Source organism: Pan paniscus, chromosome 23 (assembly GCF_029289425.2).
Source record: "Pan paniscus chromosome 23, NHGRI_mPanPan1-v2.0_pri, whole genome shotgun sequence".
Lineage (NCBI taxonomy): Eukaryota > Metazoa > Chordata > Mammalia > Primates > Hominidae > Pan > Pan paniscus.
Window position 1 is genome coordinate 33,295,229 of NC_085927.1, and position 18,002 is coordinate 33,313,230.

The 18,002-nt window shown below is 56.1% G+C and overlaps 1 protein-coding gene across 2 annotated transcripts; it reads right to left on the minus strand.

Moving 5' to 3' along the window:
* Nucleotides 1–9,162: 9,162 nt before the first annotated feature.
* Nucleotides 9,163–17,813, minus strand: IGLL1 (immunoglobulin lambda like polypeptide 1). 2 transcript variants are annotated; one of them, XM_055105496.2, is made up of 3 exons: nucleotides 17,324–17,813; nucleotides 11,005–11,120; nucleotides 9,163–9,623 (listed from the first exon to the last, which is right to left on the minus strand). In XM_055105496.2, the coding sequence occupies exons 1-3, from the start codon at nucleotides 17,527–17,529 to the stop codon at nucleotides 9,304–9,306; spliced, it is 642 nt and encodes a 213-aa protein (XP_054961471.2). In that variant the 5' UTR covers nucleotides 17,530–17,813; the 3' UTR covers nucleotides 9,163–9,303. The 2 variants fall into 2 exon arrangements, with proteins under 2 accessions (XP_054961471.2, XP_034807596.3); XM_034951705.3 differs by having other exon boundaries at nucleotides 11,005–11,123.
* Between the last annotated feature and the right edge of the window lie 189 nt (nucleotides 17,814–18,002).

Sequence of the window (18,002 nt, forward strand, 5' to 3'; positions counted from 1 at the left end):
CCCCAGAAGCCAGGGAGGACCAGTTTTTACAGAATGTAAGGCAGCCAACAGGCCAGCTTGTCCCTCTGCCATTTTCTGTGTCCTCTTGCAGCCAGCAAGGGGAGTCCAGACGGGAAGAGGCTGGAGCAGCGACCCCCAGCACTGGCCTCCAGCCCTCCCGCCCTGCCTCTCCTCACCATCAGGCCAGCAGAGGGGCTACCCACCGCCTCCCCTGTCACCAAGGAGACCTTGTTCTGGATCCTGAGGACACATCTAGAATCCCATCTGGGGAGCCAGGAAAGCTGGGAGAGGGAGAACACAGAGCCCCTTTGAGCCGCTTGTTGGACACCGCCCAAGGTCTCACAGCTTGGAAGGGAAGACTTGAACCCAGGGCTGTTTCCACCAAAACCCACAGGCACTGCAGCAGTGCAGGCCATTATCTCCATTTTACAGAATAGGAAACTGAGGCTTAGAGAGGCCAAGAACAAAGCCAGACCTCCAAAGCAGGACTTCTGCATGCAACACCCATGGGCGAACAGGAAGACACAGGCTTCCAGCCGAGGGGCCGGACTTGACCCTGTCCCTCTGCGATCAAATGCCTTCTATGTTCCCCCACCCTCAGGAAGGAGCATAACCTCCTTCACAGCACCCAAGCCCACCATGGCCTGGCCCTGCCGGCCTCACTGTCCTCACCTGTTCTTCAGCATTCTCTGCCTCCAGCACACCAGGCTTTCTCCGTTTCTGCCATGCTCAGAGTTCCTTTTGAGCTTGGGCCTTGGCTCATGTCGTTCCCCAGCAAAGGCTGCTCTTCCCTGCCCCTGCCACATCCTACCTTCAAATGTCGCTGACTCTGGGAGTCTTCCCTGGTGACCCACCCACCCCAGCACACTTATCCTGTCAGTCCCCTTGAATGCCCCCCAAGGTGTAAGTGCACGGCCATACAACGGTTTGCTTAATACGCATCTAGCTCCGAGAGAACTGGGACAGGGGCCTTCTTGTCCTCAGTTGTATCTGCTGTGCCCAGCACAGTCCTGGCACACAGTAGGTGCTGGATGAAGATGTGCTGAGGGCCGGGCATGGTAGCTCACGCCTGTAATTCTAGCACTTTGGGAGGCTGAGGTGGGCAGGTTGCCTGGGCTCAGGAGTTAGAGACCAGCCTGGGCAACATGGTGAAACCCCATCTCTGCTAAAAGACAAAAAACATTAGCCAGGCGTGGTGGTGCACACCTGTAATCTCAGCTATTCAGGAGGTGGAGGCAGGAGAATCGCTTGAACCCAAGAGGTGGAGGTTGCAGTGAGCTGAGATTGCACCACTGCACTCCAGCCTGGGTGACAGAGGGGCTCTTTCTCAAAAAAAAAAAAAAAAAAAAAAGATGTTCTGAGACTCTGAGATGCATGAGGCTGTGGCTGGCAGGCAGAGGGGAGCCACAAGGAGCCTTGAGGGACATAAGACCCAATACCATCTCCATAGGAGGCCTGGGGAGGGGCAGGGCCTTGCTCAAGGTCACACACCACCTAGTGGAGCCTCAGGATTGGAACTCAAATCCCCTGCTCTCCAGCCTGCAGCCTCCCTCCCAAATGCAGCCTAGTGCTGGGAAAGGAGAAGGTGGCAGGCTGGCTCTGAGCAAAAACCCTCTCCTTCTCCTGTTTGCGTCCCTCTCCTTTCCCTGCCTCTCCCCACTCTTCCTCTCCAACCAGGAGGCTGCCGAGCCAATGGCTCAGCGAGGGCTGGGGAGCCCTGACCTGACCCTCTCCTCCCTCCATCCAGCCTCTGCGATCTGTATGCGCCACTTTGCTAAGACCTCCCAAACCTCTGCACCCCCGCAGGCTGACAGGGCTGCAGGTGCCAGCACTGACCTCCCTCTGCCCTCTGCTCCTGTCCCTCCCCTTCCGCAGGCACCGCCCCCACCACAACTCCGCCACCTCCAGCCGGGCTCTGGGGTCCTCCTGGGCCACCTGCTTACTGTGTGTCCCTGGACACGGCGTCTCCCCTCGCTGAGTTACTTTCCTCATTTGTAAAACGGGGATATGACCCGTCTCTTAGAGTGACTGGGAAGATCGGTGGTATCAACGCAAACTACAGCCCGGCAGCTTCCAGGCAAACTCACTTCTCAGGACACCTGTCCTGCTCTCTTCTCAAAGAGGTGGACGAAGCCACCACCACCCGGTTTACAGATGAGGAAACTGAGGCTCAGGGAGATCTGGAAACCATTCCCGGCAGCTGGGCTCCGAACCCAGGCCTGCGAGCACAAGGCTGGCTCCCGCCCCCGGCTCTGGTCCCTCCTCCTCCGGGGCAGGGTCCGGTCGTGCCAGACGCTCGATGACAGCCCCCGCGGGGGAGGCCAGGCTGGGAGAGGAAAGGGCAGGGGGCGGGGGCGCCTGGCCGCGTGGGGTCGGCCGCGGGTCGATACGACGGCGGGATGATTGGGAGAGGGGAGCGCGGGCGAGAGGGTGAGGGAGGAGGGGAGGAGGGGAGAACGGGAGAACGGGAGGAGGAGGGAGAGGCCCGAGCAGGGGGCCCGCCCCCGCCGCCCCCCTGGTCCCCGCCCCGCCGAGCGTGCCCGGCCGGGTCTGCAGCCGTCAGCGCCAAGCGCGGCCCCGCGGCTCCGCCGAGAGATCGATAACTAATTTCACCGCGGTAGCCGCCCCAGTTTTTCCCCGATAATTGCGCGCCGGCAGCTGTGAGCGAGGCCCCCAGCCCTGCGCGAAGCCCCACCCGCGCCGATCAATTGACACCGCCACCGGGCGGCAGGAAAACTCATTTTTCTTTCTCTCCCCGGCTCCGGGTGGGCGCGAGCTGAGCTCTGCCAAGGGCCGGGGGCTGCTTGGGGCCTGGGCGGGGAGGGAGGGCAGGTCCCGGGGAGGGGGCGCGGACGCGGGTTTGGGAAAGAGGCTTGCGAGGAATCCGAGGAGGCGGGGTGCCTCAGTTTCTCCACTCTACCACAGGGGCGTGGCCGAAGGCCTCAGGGACCTGGGGTGCGGGTGGGGCAGTCCTGTCCCCTCTTAGCTGTTGGGATGGCGGACTGGCTGGTGGGAGGAAGGGCTAAGTCAGGCGCCGCGGCCTGGACGCGTGGGTTCTACTCTGGACTCCCACCAGGGACCACTGTGTGACGTTGCATCCGTTCCTTCCCTTCGTCTCTTCCTCTCCGAGCCTCAGTTTCCCCATCTTCCGAAAGGGGCCTGGCATATCCTGGGTAGGCAGATGGTGGATCAGAGGTAGTGAGGTGCCTACAAGGAAATGCTCCCAACAGGGTGGCTTGGAGGAATCCTCCTTCGTCAGCACTCATGGGCCGGGCACTGTTCTAGGCTGTGGGGGTGGGGATCGAGCAGTGGCCACGCTGACAAAGCCCCTACCCTTGTGGAAGTGACATTCTACTGAGGCCATGGACACGTACAGTACCCAAGTAAGCAGTGAGAAGATGGCACGTGCCACGGAGAAAAATGAAGCAAGGTTGGCAGGACAGGGCGTGCTGTGCAAAGGCAATGCAGCCCCCAGGACCCATGGTGGGCCTCGCCCCAGGCCCTCCTTGCAAAGCTCTGAACTGCTCACTCCCAAACTGCTGGTTGTTCAAGGTCATGGGAAACCTGCAGACTTGGCATTCTCCAAGGGAGGTGGGCAGGAGGAGGGAGAGCAAGAAGAAGGAGAAGCCAGGAGGTGGGGTGGGACAGTCTTCCTCTGGGAGAGTCCCTAAGAGGGCCAGAGAGAGAGAGAGAGAGAGGGCTGGGGACTGGAGGACACCAGGGGAGAGGGGGTACGGTCAGAGCTCCAATGGACACGGTGTCCTGGAGGGTCAGGTCAAGAGAGACTTGTGCTGCTGGCTGGGCTCCAGCTGGGCCAGTGAGGCCTAGAGAAGGGCAGGGACTTGCCCAAGGCCACAATACATATGGGGGACAGAGATGGGCTCCTAGATCCTGCCACCAGGCACAGAGAAGGGCAAGAGAGGCCAGAGAGGAAAGGAGGAAAGAGGCTCATGGAGCGGGGGCGCCAGTCTCTGTTTAGAGGGGCCAGGAGCCCCAGTGTGCTTCCCAGAGGCCAGCTAGAGCTTCCCAGGAGCACCATGGGTGGTGCTGGGACTTCTACAGGACTCAGCATGACTCAAAGGGCCCTGGGGAATGCATTCTGTTCCCCAGTCTCCCACCCTCCACCTGCCAGAATGACAGAGGCTCCCCCATGGAGGTGAGTAAGCCGGGCAGGGGTGGCGACCCAAGGCTGCTGGGGAAGTGGGGTGTTCCAGGGCTGAGCAAACCTCCTGACTCTCCCCCTGCCTCGGTTTCTTCATCTTAAAAATGGAGCTGGTGGGGCTGGGCGCCGTGGCTCATGTCTGTAATCCCAGCACTTTGGGAGGCTGAGGCAGGCGGATCACGAGGTCAAGAGATCGAGACCAGCCTGGCCAACATGGTGAAACCCCGTCTCTACTAAAAAATACAAAAATTAGCAGGGCGTGGTGGCAGATGCCTGTACTCAGGAAGCTAAGGCACGAGAATCGCTTGAACCCAGGAGGCGGAGGTTTCAGTGAGCTGAGATCACACCACTGCACTCTAGCTTGGGCGACAGAGAGAGACTCTGTCTCAAAAAAAAAAAAAAAAAAATGGAGCTGGTGGTGGGGTGCTGAGATTCTGTCAATCTTTCTTCCCTCCAAATTCCTGGCATGCCCAGCCCCACGTCTGGGTTGAGAGTAGTGACTCAGAAGAAAATGAAGGCTACTGCTAGCAACCAAATGAGGTTAGTGGGAGGACTGGCAGGACGCGGTGGGCTGGGATTCCGAACTGCGCATAGTTGGGTCTCACCCGCCTGTAGCCCCGTCTATCCAACCACTTAACATTTACTCATCGTTCAGCAAATATTTAGTGAAGACCACCTATGTGAGAGGCACTATGGAGGGCAGTGGGTGTAAAGTCCCCCCTCTTCCCCATCTCCTTCCTCTCCCCACAACCCCCATGTCTCCACCTTCATTTTCTTTTGGGGTATGGTCAAGGGAGGACTGGATTGGGAGTCAGGAATAGACTCAGGCCAGCTGGTGACCTAGGCAGGCCCCTAGCCTTCTCTGTGCCTTGGTGGACCAATGGTCGTTAGTGGACTCCGTGTCCTTCCTGAGAGAGGAGGGCCCCGGGTTAACAGCAGCTCTGGGCCGGGGGCCTCACCCCTGGATCTCATTCAGTCCCCATGAAGTGAGATGAAGTAATGGAGACCAAGACTCACCCAAGGTCCCATAGCCAGGAGGGGAAGAGGGCAGAGCTCAGGTCTGTCTGACCCCAGAGCCCTGCCTGCTTGTCTGAGCTGGAGGGGAAGTAGTGCCCGTCGGGAGAAACTTTCAGATCCTGGATAGATCCGGGATGTGGGGTAGGGACTAAGGTGCTCAGAGTCCCCTTGTCCTGCCCCTCAGTTAGTGGCTTTGGCCACCAGCCATCTCAGAAAGGATGTTGGTCAGAGAAGCAGCTGCCCCAGAAGGCCATGCGGGGTGACCTTGGCCTCCTTGATGTTCCCTGGGCCAGCACAGGCACAGAACGAGCCTCCTTTTGTAAAGAGACGTGCACTCACTGGGTCAGCAGTGAGGCAGGGAGGACAGCCTCACAGCTACGAGCACAGGTTTTTTAAGGCTGGTCGCCAACCCAGCTTGCTGCCTGCTAGCACTGGGCCCCTGGGCAAGCTGCCTCCTCCCCTGAGCCTCAGGCTTCCCATCTGTAAAATGGGCAGAGTGGCAATTCGGTAGACCCACTGTGCTAGATCCTGTGCTGAGCCCTCTCTGTATCTGCACACTGAGCCCTGTGAGCAGCACCCCCCTCTTCTATAACCCTCGTGCTTCTAGTCCTCGCCTCGGAGTCCAGCCACGGCAGCAGTTCTGCGCCGCCTGACAGATCTCCATGCCTCCACTGCATCCAGAATGCAGCTCTGAATGCCCCATCTGGAGATGTGGGATCCTGCCCACCCAGGCCCCAGACCAAGGGACACAGTTTATGGCGAGGGAGGATCCCAGTGAGCACATGAGTGTGATGCCCACCAGTCTCACCCTGGAGCCTGGGCCTGATGGAACGTAGGGGCAGCCAGCTTGTGCTACACCCCGAGCACAGAGCCAACAGCCAGTGCCAGGTGCTGCATCCCCAGAAGCTGGAACACATGGTCCAGGGACAAGTTGTAGAAATAGGATTGCCCGGCCAGGCATGGTGGCTCATGCCTGTAATCCCAGCACTTTGGGAGGCTGAGGTGGGCAGATCATGAGGTCAGGAGATGAGACCATCTTGGCTAACACGGTGAAACCCTGTCTCTACTAAAAATACAAAAAATTAGCCGGGCGTGGTGGCGGGTGCCTGTAGTCCCAGCTACTTGGGAGGCTGAGGCAGGAGAATGGCGTGAACCCAGGAGGCGGAGCTTGCAGTGAGCTGAGATAGCGCCACTGCAGTCCGGCCTGGGTGACAGAGCAAGACTCTGTCTCAAAAAAAAAAAAAAAAGGATTGCCCGCCCCCCCCACCCACCATGCCCCAGTGTCCTTGTGGATTTGTGCTGCTTGTCCCTGCAACTTTAGGGTTGTCAGATGAGAGGCCCCAGCTATCTGGGACAGGGGAGAGGGGAGAGGGGGCAGGGGAGAAGGGAAGTAGGGGAGGGCTCCACTGGGCACAGCGTGGATCTCATTGAACTCAAACCTGTGACTACATCTGTCACACTGGGGTCTTTCTGCCAAGGACCAGGACTAACATGTAAAGAAAGGGGTTTCCACTCAGGGTGGGTTCTAAGCTCTTCTCGGTCACCTTCTAGCATGAAGTCTTTGCAGGTACTGCAGATGCCAGCACCTCAAAGGGGCCTCTGATGGGTGGACCCAGTTGGTGGCAGGGGCGGGGCTGAATGCTGCCAGGCGGGCACTGTGTTGAGCAGCTCTCCTGAATGGCTTCAGACCTCTTGGCTTCACCTCCTAATCCAGGCCCAGCTGCAGTAAACAGACCTCGCAGGCCGTGACAAGCTCCATGTGGCAGTAAGATAACAATGGCCTGCCCTAGGCCCCTGTGCTTGCCTCTCGCTTCCAGTCCGGGGCTTTGCTGATGCCACAGCGTGGGATCCCCCAACCTCCGCCCCTCCACAGTAACCCACTCAGCAGTTACACACGCTCAACTGCAAGTGCAAAGGCATGAACACCCTACAGGCCAACGTTTCCTCAAAGGCGGCAGAGCCCTGGAAGCAATGCTCCCTCCTTTCTTCCCCTTGGCGGATGGTTCTGAGATGTATTTTGTAAGGCAGCTCCGGTGATCCTGGGGGATCTGGCACCCTGGCTTCCATAATGGTGAACTCAGCAATGCAGGTTTGCATTGGCTTTTTTTTTTTTTTTTTTTTTGAGACAGTCTTGCTCTGTCACCCAGGCTGGAGCGCAGTGGTGTGATCTCGGCTCACTGAAACCTCCATCTCCCAGATTCAAGTGATTCTCCTGCCTCGGCCTCCCAAGTAGCTGGGATTACAGGCACCCGCCACCACACCTGTCTAATTTTTGTATTTTTAGTAGAGAGGGGATTTCGCCATGTTGGCCAGGCTGGTAATTTTTGTATCTTTAGTAGAGACGGGGTTTTGCCACGTTAGCCAGGCTGGTCTCTTAACTCTTGATCCCAAGTGATCCACCTGCCTCGGCCTCCCAAAGTGCTGGGATTACAGGCGGAACCACTGTGCCTGGCCTTTGCATTGGTTTTCTTGCTGCTCCTGTTTTGCTCTCCCCCTCCCCATCCCTCACTCTTGCCCCTGGGAGTACTCGTCCCAAACAAGCTCCAAGTACAGCAGCCTTTCTTTGAGGCCTGCTTGCAGGGAGCCCAAACCAAAACAGATGTTACAGGCTGGATTGTGCTCCTCCAAATTCATACATTGAAGTCCTAACCCCAGGTCGTCAGAATGTGTCTGTATTTGGAGACAAGGTACTATGGTCTGAATGTTTGCATCCCACCAAAATTCAGGTTGCAACCTAATCTCCAATATGATGGTATTATGAGGTGGTGGCATTGGAGAGGTGAGAGGCTCTGCCCTTACTAATAAGATTAATGTCTGTATCAGTCCATTCTCGAATTTCTGTGAAGAAACACCTGAGACCAGGTAATTTATAAAGAAAAGAGGTTTGATTGGCTCACGGGTCTGCAGGCTGTACAGGAAGCATGCTGGCATCTGCTCAGCTTCTGGGGAGGCCTCAGGAAGCTTCCAATAATGACGGATGGTGAAGGGGGAACAGGTGTCTCACACGGCCAGAGCGGGAGCAAGAGAGAGTTGACAGGGAGGTGCCACACACTTTTAAACAACCAGATCCCACGAGAACCCACTCAGTATCAGGAAGATGGCACCAAGTCATGAGGGATCCACCACCAACCAAACACCTCCTACCAGGCCCCATCTCCAACTCTGGGGAGGCTGAGGCAGGAGAATCAGTTGAACCCGGCAGGCGGAAGTTACAGTGAGCCGAGATTGCACCATTGCACTCCAGCCTGTGCAATAGAGCCAGACTCCGTCTCAAAACAACAACAACAACAACAACAACAACAGAAAAAAGAAAGAAATGATGGAGCACCTATTACCCTTCTTGCACTGGTTCCTGGGGAGTTCAGAGCCTATCTTTTGCAAGTGTCCTGATCCTCTTGCAGGCCTTTCATGTGTGTTTCCTTCCTGACTTCCTCCTGTTTTTCTCACACCTCTGAACCTGCTGTCAGGTGAAAAATCAAGCTGGGCCCAAAATGTAAGAGCTCATGAATTTGATGGTGTTGGAGTGTCCTGGACAGTCCAGCCCTCAGGGATGGGGAGTTGGGCAGAGAGGAAGGAAGGCATTCCAGGGGCCAGGGCCAGAAGCAGAGGGACTCCAGGCCCAGAGTAGGATTTCCAGGCTGAGGAAAGAGAGGCCGTGGGTGGGTAGAGGGTCCAGACCAGGACAGGGACACAGGGTGTATCTGGAGGCTCAGTCAGAAATAGCTCCCTCTAGAAAGTAGGCAGCAAGTCGGGGATTGAACTGCAAGGAGGAAGGGGAGGAGGGAGAGAATGGAGGGACTGGTGTCTAGTGAGCCGACTCCTCCTATCCTGGCCTATTTCCCCAGGGGACGCCCGTGGGAGGCTGTGATCCTCTCCTCCAGGCTACTTTCCCACTGGTGCCAGGATTCCCCCAACACCACACTGAGAACCCAGGAGAAGCATCACATTATATGAGAGATAAGAAATGAAGAGAGGGAGCAGGATTTCTGGTTGACAAAGAGGGTATTTATTGAGGGTTTACTGGGTACAGGGAGAAGGGCTGGATGGCTTGGGATGCAGAGAGAGACCCCTCCCCTGGGATCCTGCAGCTCCAGGCCCCTTTGGGTGGGGTGGGGGCTGGGAACCTATGAACATTCTGCAGGGGCCACCGTCTTCTCCACGGTGCTCCCTTCGTGCATGACCTGGCAGCTGTAGCTTCTGCGGGACCTCCACTGCTCGGGCGTCAGGTTCAGGTAGCTGCTGGCCGCGTACTTGTTGTTGCTCTGTTTGGAGGGCGTGGTCATCTCCACGCCCTGGGTGATGGGGGTACCATCTGCCTTCCAGGTCACCGTCAAGATTCCCGGATAGAAGTCATTCATGAGACACACCAGTGTAGCCTTGTTGGCTTGGAGCTCCTCAGAGGACGGCGGGAACAGAGTGACCGAGGGGGTGGCCTTGGGCTGACCTGTGTGGACAGAGGAGGAGGTGAGAGATGGCAGAGGGAGTGTGGGGTGTTGTGGAGCGCCTCTCTCTGTCTAAAGTCTCTGGGAGGGTTCATGGTGTGGCCGCCTGGTCCACCCAAGGTCTCTCCTTCCCTCCTCATTCCCTCCTTTCCACTGGAGCCCTCTGGAGAGCAGACAGCCCTGCGCCTTCCTAGGAGCCCTCCCCAAGTCACCTTTCCCAGGTGTCCTGGCCCAGCCCTTTCCTCTGCAGCCTCAGTTTCCCCGTTTGTACCCAGGGCAGGCTGTGCTCCCTCCTTCCTGGTTTCTGGAGTCTGAGTTTGGAATCTAGGGGTCTCCCCCACAGCACACAAAACTGTACTGGCAGGATGTGGGGAGACCCAAGCCTGGCATGGCCTGGAGCTTCCCATCCCCTGGGGCACCAGGCTGTGCCCCAGCCTTGCCCACTCAGCTTTCCTGGTGAAGTGTGGGCTCCACCCAGACACACCCTGGGGCTCTGCCGTCGCCCCTGTCCCCACCAGCCCGACCACAGGACCCTTCACATCGGCTGGGTTCTTGGGGCTGCTCCCCCAGACTTTGGGGAACCGCAGCCCCCACGCCCACCCCAGCGGCCTCTGATGCCCCTGGACTTCACCTGGTGGCCATGGAGTTCTCTGCACCCCCATTTACTCCCCACTAGTCACCTTCTGAGTCTAAGGTGCCCTTCCTCAAATGAAGGTGGGAGGTCGACCCATGAACAGAGAGACACCAGGCCCCAGAGATGACAGGGCTCCAGGGACAGGCACATCTCTGCCCTAACAGACCTTCTCCTTTCTGGTGACTGTCCTGGGAGGGCTGGGCTCTGGGACCTCACCCGTTCCTCTGTGTCCCCATGCCCTGAAGACCCAGCAGAGGCCACAGAGCTGCAGCCTAGACCCAGAGCCCTCTCTGTGCCCTCCATTGGTCTACCCTGGGGGTGACCCCTGTGTCCCCAGGCCCCCGTGTGGCCCTCCCAGGCTGGATGGGCATCTAGCCCTCAGCCTAGAACCTGGGGTCCCAGGGACTGTCTCTAAGGCCACTGCAGGGCCCCTCATCAGAACCGGCCTCTGTCCCTCACTCAGACATCTGCCCTGGGAGAGGGGAGGAGCCCTGACCCCGCCCAATCCCAGCCCAGGCCCTGGGACCAGGCTGTGTCCCGCTGTTGGAACCTGAAGGCGGCTGCTCCCACTGTGGGGGCCCTTCCTGCCATTACCCTGAGACTAACACATCTCCTCCAGGCCCCATGGACAAAGGTAGGGGTCAGTGCTTAAGGCTGGGAGGGCAGAGGGGAAGAAGCCCCAGAGAGAGAAAACACATTTTCCAGAGACAGGAGAGGGTGGGACAGGCTGGGAAGTTAGAGCCACTTACTTAAAACGGTGAGCTGGGTCCCGCTGCCAAACACGTGCATCACTGAGTTGTGCTTGGATTGAAACCCCCGGGGCCAGCACCTGGCACCAGGCCAGGAGCCGCGCCGGAGCAGGAACCTGCTGGGAGTGAGGGGCACAGGGCTGCAGTGTGAAGGCTGTGACCCAGGCACAGGGCAGGGGGGTGGCCAGTGTCCCAGTAGTGTCCCCCAGTAGTGTCTCTGTGCCTGTTCCCTGAGGCAGGTGCCGCCCACAGCCTTGGAGTCACCCCGGCATGTGTCCCCCTCTCTGAAGCTGTTGGTGCTGATGGCAACGCTGGGCCCAGTAGGTCCCAGCAACTCCCTGAGTGACACATCCCCTCAGGCAGCTGTGCCGTGTGGCTGAGGAGTCCTCAGCTGGCTCGGACCTGCCCACCTCACTTGGCCTCATTTTAAGGGCCTCTAAAATCTGCCACAAGTGGCCCCAGTCAAGCCAGGCTGACTTCCTCCCTGGACCAGGACACTGGGTCATTCCTGACTCAAGAGGAGAGTCCTCTGCTTTTATATCTACCCATGGAGATGCAGCTCAGTCTCACTTTGTTCATGAAGCCTTTTCTGATCATTCATTCCATCTGTCTGTCCATCCATCTCTCCATCTGTCCATCTATGCATCTGTCCATCTATTCATCTGTCTTTGCATCCATCTATCATCTGTCCATTCGTCCATCCATCTACCTGTCTGTCCATCCATAAATCCATCCTGTCTACCAGGCACTGTGTGCTGGGGACATGGTGTGGTCCCTCAGGCTCTCACCCCCATCTCTCCCAGGTCATGGCTAACAAGGCCCTCCTCATGGTCATGTCCAAGGTCCTTCTGCTGTACCTGGTGTCTCCACTGGATGTGACATGGGGCTGGCCCCTCTTTCCAGTGACTCTTTTCCCCTTGGGGTCTGACTCCCCTTTCCTCTTCCCCTGGCATCTGTTTCTCCACGGCCCATGCCTGGCTGCTGACTCCCCAGCCCCCACCCAGACCTCTTTCTTGGCCATCTTCACACTCTGTGACCCCCACTATCGCCCACATGGTGAGGCTGGAGTCTATCCCAGCTCCAAACCCTCTCAGCTCCTCAACTGCCTACTGACCATGCCCAGTGGGCTACCCAACAGGAGTCTCAAACTAATCACGTCCAGAGGAGATGACCACCTTCCCCCAGCCCAGCTCATTTTCTGTCTTCATCTCATCACAATGACCATGGGCGGTCTCAACCCCTCAGCCAGAAACCTGGAGTCCCTGGATTCAGTCACCTCGCCTCCCACACTGAAATGGCTTCTGTGTACTTAGCTACTGCATCTAGACATTCTTTTTTTTTTTTTGAGACAGAGTCTCGCTCTGTTGCCCAGGCTGGAGTGCAGTGGTGTTATCTCGGCTCACTGCACCCTCCACCTCCTGAGTTCCTGGGTTCAAACAATTCTCATGCCTCAGCCTCCCGAGTAGCTGGGACTACAGGTGTGCACCACCACACCCAGCTAACTTTTCTATTTTTTATAGAGACAGGGTTTCACCATGTTGACCAGGCTGGTCTCAAACTCATGACCTCAAGTGATCCACCCACCTCGGCCTCCCAAGGTGCTGGAATTACAGGTGTGAGCCACCACGCCTGGCCCCCCATAAATCTTTACTCTTTTAAAATTATGAGAATATAATATTTAAGATAATTAAGCAATAGAGAAGTGCATTTAAGAAGTGTAATATTGGGCTGGGCGTGGTGGCTCATGCCTGTAATCCTAGCACTTTGGGAGGCCGAGGCAGGTGGATTACCTGAGCTCAGGAGTTCCAGACCAGCCTGGGCAACATGGTGAAACCCCATCTCTACTAAAATACAAAAAAAAAAAAAAATTACCCAGGTGTGAGTGTGGGCCTGTAGTCCCAGCTACTCAGGAGGCTGAGGCAGGAGAATTGCTTGAACCTGGGAGGCGAAGGTTGCAGTGAGCCAAGATCATGCCATGGGACTCCAGCCTGGCAACAAAGCGAGACTCCGTCTCAAAAAAAAAAAAAAAACATAAAAAATAAATAAAAATAAATTTTTAAAAAAGAAGTGTAATATTGACTGGGAGTGGTGGCTCACACCTGTAATTCCAGCACTTTGGGAGGCCAAGGCGGACAGATCATGAGGTCAGGAGATCAAGACCATCCTGGCCAACATGGTGAAACCCTGTCTTTACTAAAAATACAAAAATTAGCTGGGCATAAAGTCGGGCGTGGTGGCTCACACCTGTAATCCCAGCACTTTGGAAGGCCGAGGCGGGCAGATCATGAGGTCAGGAGATCGAGACCATCCTGCCTAACATGGTGAAACCCCGTCTCTACTAAAAATACAAAAAAACAAAAACAAAAACAAAAAATTAGCCGGGCATGATGGTGGGCGCCTGTAGTCCCAGCTGCTCGGGAGGCTGAGGCAGGAGAATGGCATGAACCCAGGAGGCGGAGGTTGCAGTGAGCTGAGATCGTGCCACCGCACTCCAGCCTGGGTGCCAGAGCAAGACTCCGTCTCAAAAAAAAAAAAAAAAAATTAGCTGGGTGTGGTGGCGTGCACCTGTAGTCCAGCTACTCTGGAGGCTGAGGCAGGAGAATTGCCTGAACCCGGGAAGCAGAGGTTGCAGTGAGGCAAGATCGCGCCACTGCACTCCAGCCTGGCAACAGAGCAAGACTGTCTCAAAAAAAAAAAAAAAAAAAAAAAGAAGTGTCATATTGATCTCTCCCTCTCTCTCCTGCTATGTACAGTCCCATTTCCTTTTATTTTTTTGAAATGGAATTTCACCCTTGTTGCCCAGGCTGGAGTGCAATGGTGCCATCTTGGCTCACCGCAACCTCCACATCCTGGGTTCAAGCGATTCTCCTGCCTCAGCCTCCCGAGTAGCTGGGATTACAGGCATGTGCCAGCACACTTGGCTAATTTTTTGTATTTTCAGTAGAGACGGTGTTTCTCCATATTTGTCAGGCTGGTCTCGAACTCCCGACCTCAGGTGATCCGCCCACCTTGGCCTCTCAAAGTGCTGGGATTATAGGCGTGAGCCACCACACCCCGCTCCATTTTTATACATAGCATCAATATTTCCACTTTAACTATTTTTAAACGTACAGCTCCGTGGCACTAAGTACATTCACACCGTTGGGCAACCTTCACCACCATCCATCTCCAGAACTCTTTCATCTTCCCAAACAGAAACTCTAAACCCGTTAACTACAGCCCCCCATTCTTCCCTCCCCCTCACCCTGCTAACCTCAAATCTACTTTTTGTCCAAGTGAATTTGCCTATTCTAGGTACCTCATAGAAGTGGATTCAAATGACATTTGTCCTTTTGTGTCTGGCTTATTTCACTAAGTATAATGTCTTCAGGTTTCATCCATGTTGTAGAAGATTTTTGAAATTAATTTAAAAATAATTAACATTCAAAACCTATTAAGACCTATTAAAAATAGTACAGGCTAGGCAGGGTGGCTCACGTCTGTAATCCCAGCACTTTGGGAGGCCGAGGCGGGTGGATGGCTTGAGCCCAGGGGTTCAAGACCAGCCCAGGCAACATGGCGAAACCTCATCTCTACAAAAAATTATGCCGGTGTGGTAGCGCATGCTTGTAGTCCCAGCTACTGGGGACGCTGAGGCAGGGATATTGCTTGAGCCCAGCAGTTGGAGGCCAGCCCGGGCAACATAGTGAGACCCCCATCTCTAAAAAAATAAATAAATAAATTTACAACTAAATATAAAAAGTGATACACAATCTATTTCTTAAAAACAATGAAAATATCTTTTAATAAGCTATGAATAGAAGAGTCATTTATTTGATAGGAGATATTTACCAGAATTCTACAGGAATAATCAGTCTTTTTTTTTTTTTTTTTGAGACAGGGTCTCCTTCTGTCACCCAGGCTGGAGTGCAGTGGTGGGATCTCAGCTTACTGCATCCTCAACCTCCGAGGCTTAAACAATCCTCTCACCAGCCTCCTAAGTAGCTGGGACCACAGGCAAGTGCCACCATGACTAGCTAGTTTTTATATGTTTTGTAGAAATGGGGTCTTGCTATGTTGCTCAGGCTGATCTCAAACTCCTGGGCTCAAACAATCCCGCCTCAGCCTCCCAAAGTTGTGGGATTACAGGCATGAGCCACTGCACCTGGCCCATAGTATTTCTAAGGATTATTAAAACTCATATTCATATCCCCCCCCAGCATAATACCTTTTTTTTTTTTTTGAGTGGGAGTCTCGTTCTGTCGTCCAGGCTGGAGTGCAGCGGTGCAATCTCAGCTCACTGCAACCTCCACCTCCCTGATTCAAGCGATTCTCCTGCCTCCCCTCCCGAGTAGCTGGGACTATAGGCTCGCGCCACCACGCCCAGCTAGTTTTTGTATTTTTAGTAGAGATGGAGTTTTGCCATGTTGGCCAGGATGGTCTCAATCTCCTGACCTCGTGATCTGCCCATCTTGGCGTCCTAAAGTGCTGGGATTACAGGCATGAGACATAGCACCCGGCCAATAGTATTTCTATAAGATTTCTAAAGATTCTAATATAAAAACTTATGTTAATAGCCCCCCAACATAATACCATTTTTTATTATCTGTGTCTCCCTCCACCTGTCACCCGTCCCTTGTGGAGACCCCTCGGGCCTTCCCCATCCCAGTCTCTGTTCTGTAGGCATCACCCTGCATGTGGCTGTCTCCTCACCCGGCCCCCGCTCCTTGTGGACTTGAATTGGGGCAAATCTAGATCCTCTGGGACCTCAGCCCCAGCACAGAGCCTGACCCTGATGGGGACTCCTTGCTCAGAAGTCCGTGCAGGACATTGACACCCAGTCCTGGCCTGCCACCATGCTGACCCCGCCTCCATGGCCGGGCTCCTGGTGTGGGTCAGGTCGGCTGCCACTGCTGGAGCTTTCACCACAGCCACCCCAGCATCCTCTGGGTGGGTGGGACGCTGAAGGCCCTCACCAATCAGGGCCCCTCAGATTGCAGAAGGGGAAACTCAGGCCCGGTGTGGCGTCTCATGCCTGTAATCCCAGCACTTTGGGAGGCTGAGGTGGGTGGATCACCTGAGGTCAGGAGTTTGAGACCAGCCTGGCCAACATGGTGAAACTCTGTCTCTACTAAAAAAAATACACAAAATTAGCCAGGTGTGGTGGCAGATGCCTGTAATCCCAGCTACTCCGGAGCTGAGGCAGGAGAATGTCTTGAACCTGGGAGACGGAGGTTTCAATGAGCCAAGATCTCGCCATTGCACTCCAGACTGGGCGACAAGAGTGAAACTCTGAGAAACTTTATTTGAAAAAGAAAAAAAAAGAGAGAAAAAGGGAAACTCAGGTCCCAGAGGTGCATGTGTCCGCTCGATCAGCTTAGAGGATGGGACAGGGGAGAGCTAGAGGGGATAGCTTGGGCCTTAGAATCTGTGCCCATGAGCTGAGTGACTCGGACGGGTCACCTCACCTCTCTGGACTCTATCCCCATCTGCACAAAGGGGATCACAGCAGGACCTGCCTATGGGGCCACCGAGAGGGAGGTTCTGCCCCTGAAATGATTATCGCCTGTGGGTATAACGTGCACCAGTGATGAACAGGCTGTTGTGTCCCAAATGCTCATAAATGGACCCAGATGCTTGGTGCTTTGTCTGGGGACCTCCCACCACACGCAGAGTGGTGGCAAGGGCTGAGGACACAGAGGGAGTTGTGGCCTCCCTAGAGCCTCTCCTGGGCTTTTTCTTTGGAGGCACTTGCACCCTGGATAAGCTTGGGTCTCCTAGGGGCTGGTTTCAGGAGGCGATGCTGGCTGAGGTCTAGTGACCCAGGGACTCCAGGAAAGGCCCCTCACACCTTAGCTGGAGCTCCAGGGAGTGGCCCCTGCCCAGTGAGGGTGGGAGTGGACAGGTGACATAGGCCAAGGGGAAAAGAGGAGGGAGAGGAGAGGAAGGGAGGAGGAGGAGTGGGAGGAGGAGGAGGGAGAGGCCTGGGCACCCTTCAGGGATAGCGGCCACCACTCCTGTGGATGTACTGCCCCCGCCTCCAGTCCTGCCCTACCCCAAGGACTAGGGGGAGGTGAGGGAGACATTGGCCTTGGTGCCAAATGTAAGTGGGGGAAGAAATCTCAGGAATCAAGATAAGTAATATTTTAATATGACATTAAGCAATAAAAATTAATTCAAAGATGGACAAAACCTTGACACTTTAGTTAAAGTCAGTGTCTGTGGCTCCCCTCCAGGGATTAACCTTCCTCCTCACCCCTCTGGCTCGTCTCCCCTTGGTCATCCTTTCCCGCCTCTGCCACCCAGACCCCCACATCCCCTGGAATCTCTCACCCCTTACCTGCCCCACCGGCTCCTCAGGCTGGACCGGCTGCTTCCTCCAGGGGCTCCAGGGCCCAGGGCCCTGCTCTGCGGTGCAGCTGTTGGGCGCAGCAGGCCATGGGTTACCACGGCCAGACCCAGCAGCAGCAGGGGCCAGCGCTGCCTGAGGTTGGGGCCTGGCTCACCAGGGGCCTCAAGGCCCCCCTGGCCTGTCCCTGGCCTCATCGGCCCTCAGGGTCAGAGGTCCTTGTGGCCTGACTTGCAGTGTGGGCTCCCTAGAGAGTGGTGCCCTGGTCCCTCTCGCTGGCAGCAGCTGTCCCATTGCACCCCAGTCCATGTGGCCCCATCCTCATCCTCTGGTCCCTGCCCCCAGCCAGGCCCCTTCCAGAGTCCATGACCGTTACCCCTGGGGTTCTGTCCCAGAGGCACATCTGCCAACTGCCCTGCTGTGGTCAGGATCCAGGGCTCAACTGCCTCCCACACCTGTCAGCTTGGCCTTGCCCCTGGGGCCCTGGGTGCTTTGTTTGGGGACCTCCCACCACAGGCAGAGGGTCGGGAAGAGCTGAGGTCACACAGGGAGGTGGGATGCGCCATGGCTCCCCAAGACCCTCCCTTGGGGCTTTCCTTTGGAGGCACCTGCGCCCTGGATGGGCTTGAGTCCCCTCGGGGCTGGTCCCAGGAGGTGATGCACCTGACTT

Bases quoted from the DNA above. Each gene is read 5' to 3' on its own strand.
- IGLL1 (XM_034951705.3), bottom strand. From the start codon at position 17,529: ATGAGGCCAGGGACAGGCCAGGGGGGCCTTGAGGCCCCTGGTGAGCCA. The intron at 11,124-17,323 runs GTAAGGGGTGAG...CCTCACTCCCAG, and splicing joins CTGAGGAGCCGGTGGGGCAG to CAGGTTCCTGCTCCGGCGCG. The intron at 9,624-11,004 runs GTAAGTGGCTCT...CTGTCCACACAG, and splicing joins GACCCAGCTCACCGTTTTAA to GTCAGCCCAAGGCCACCCCC.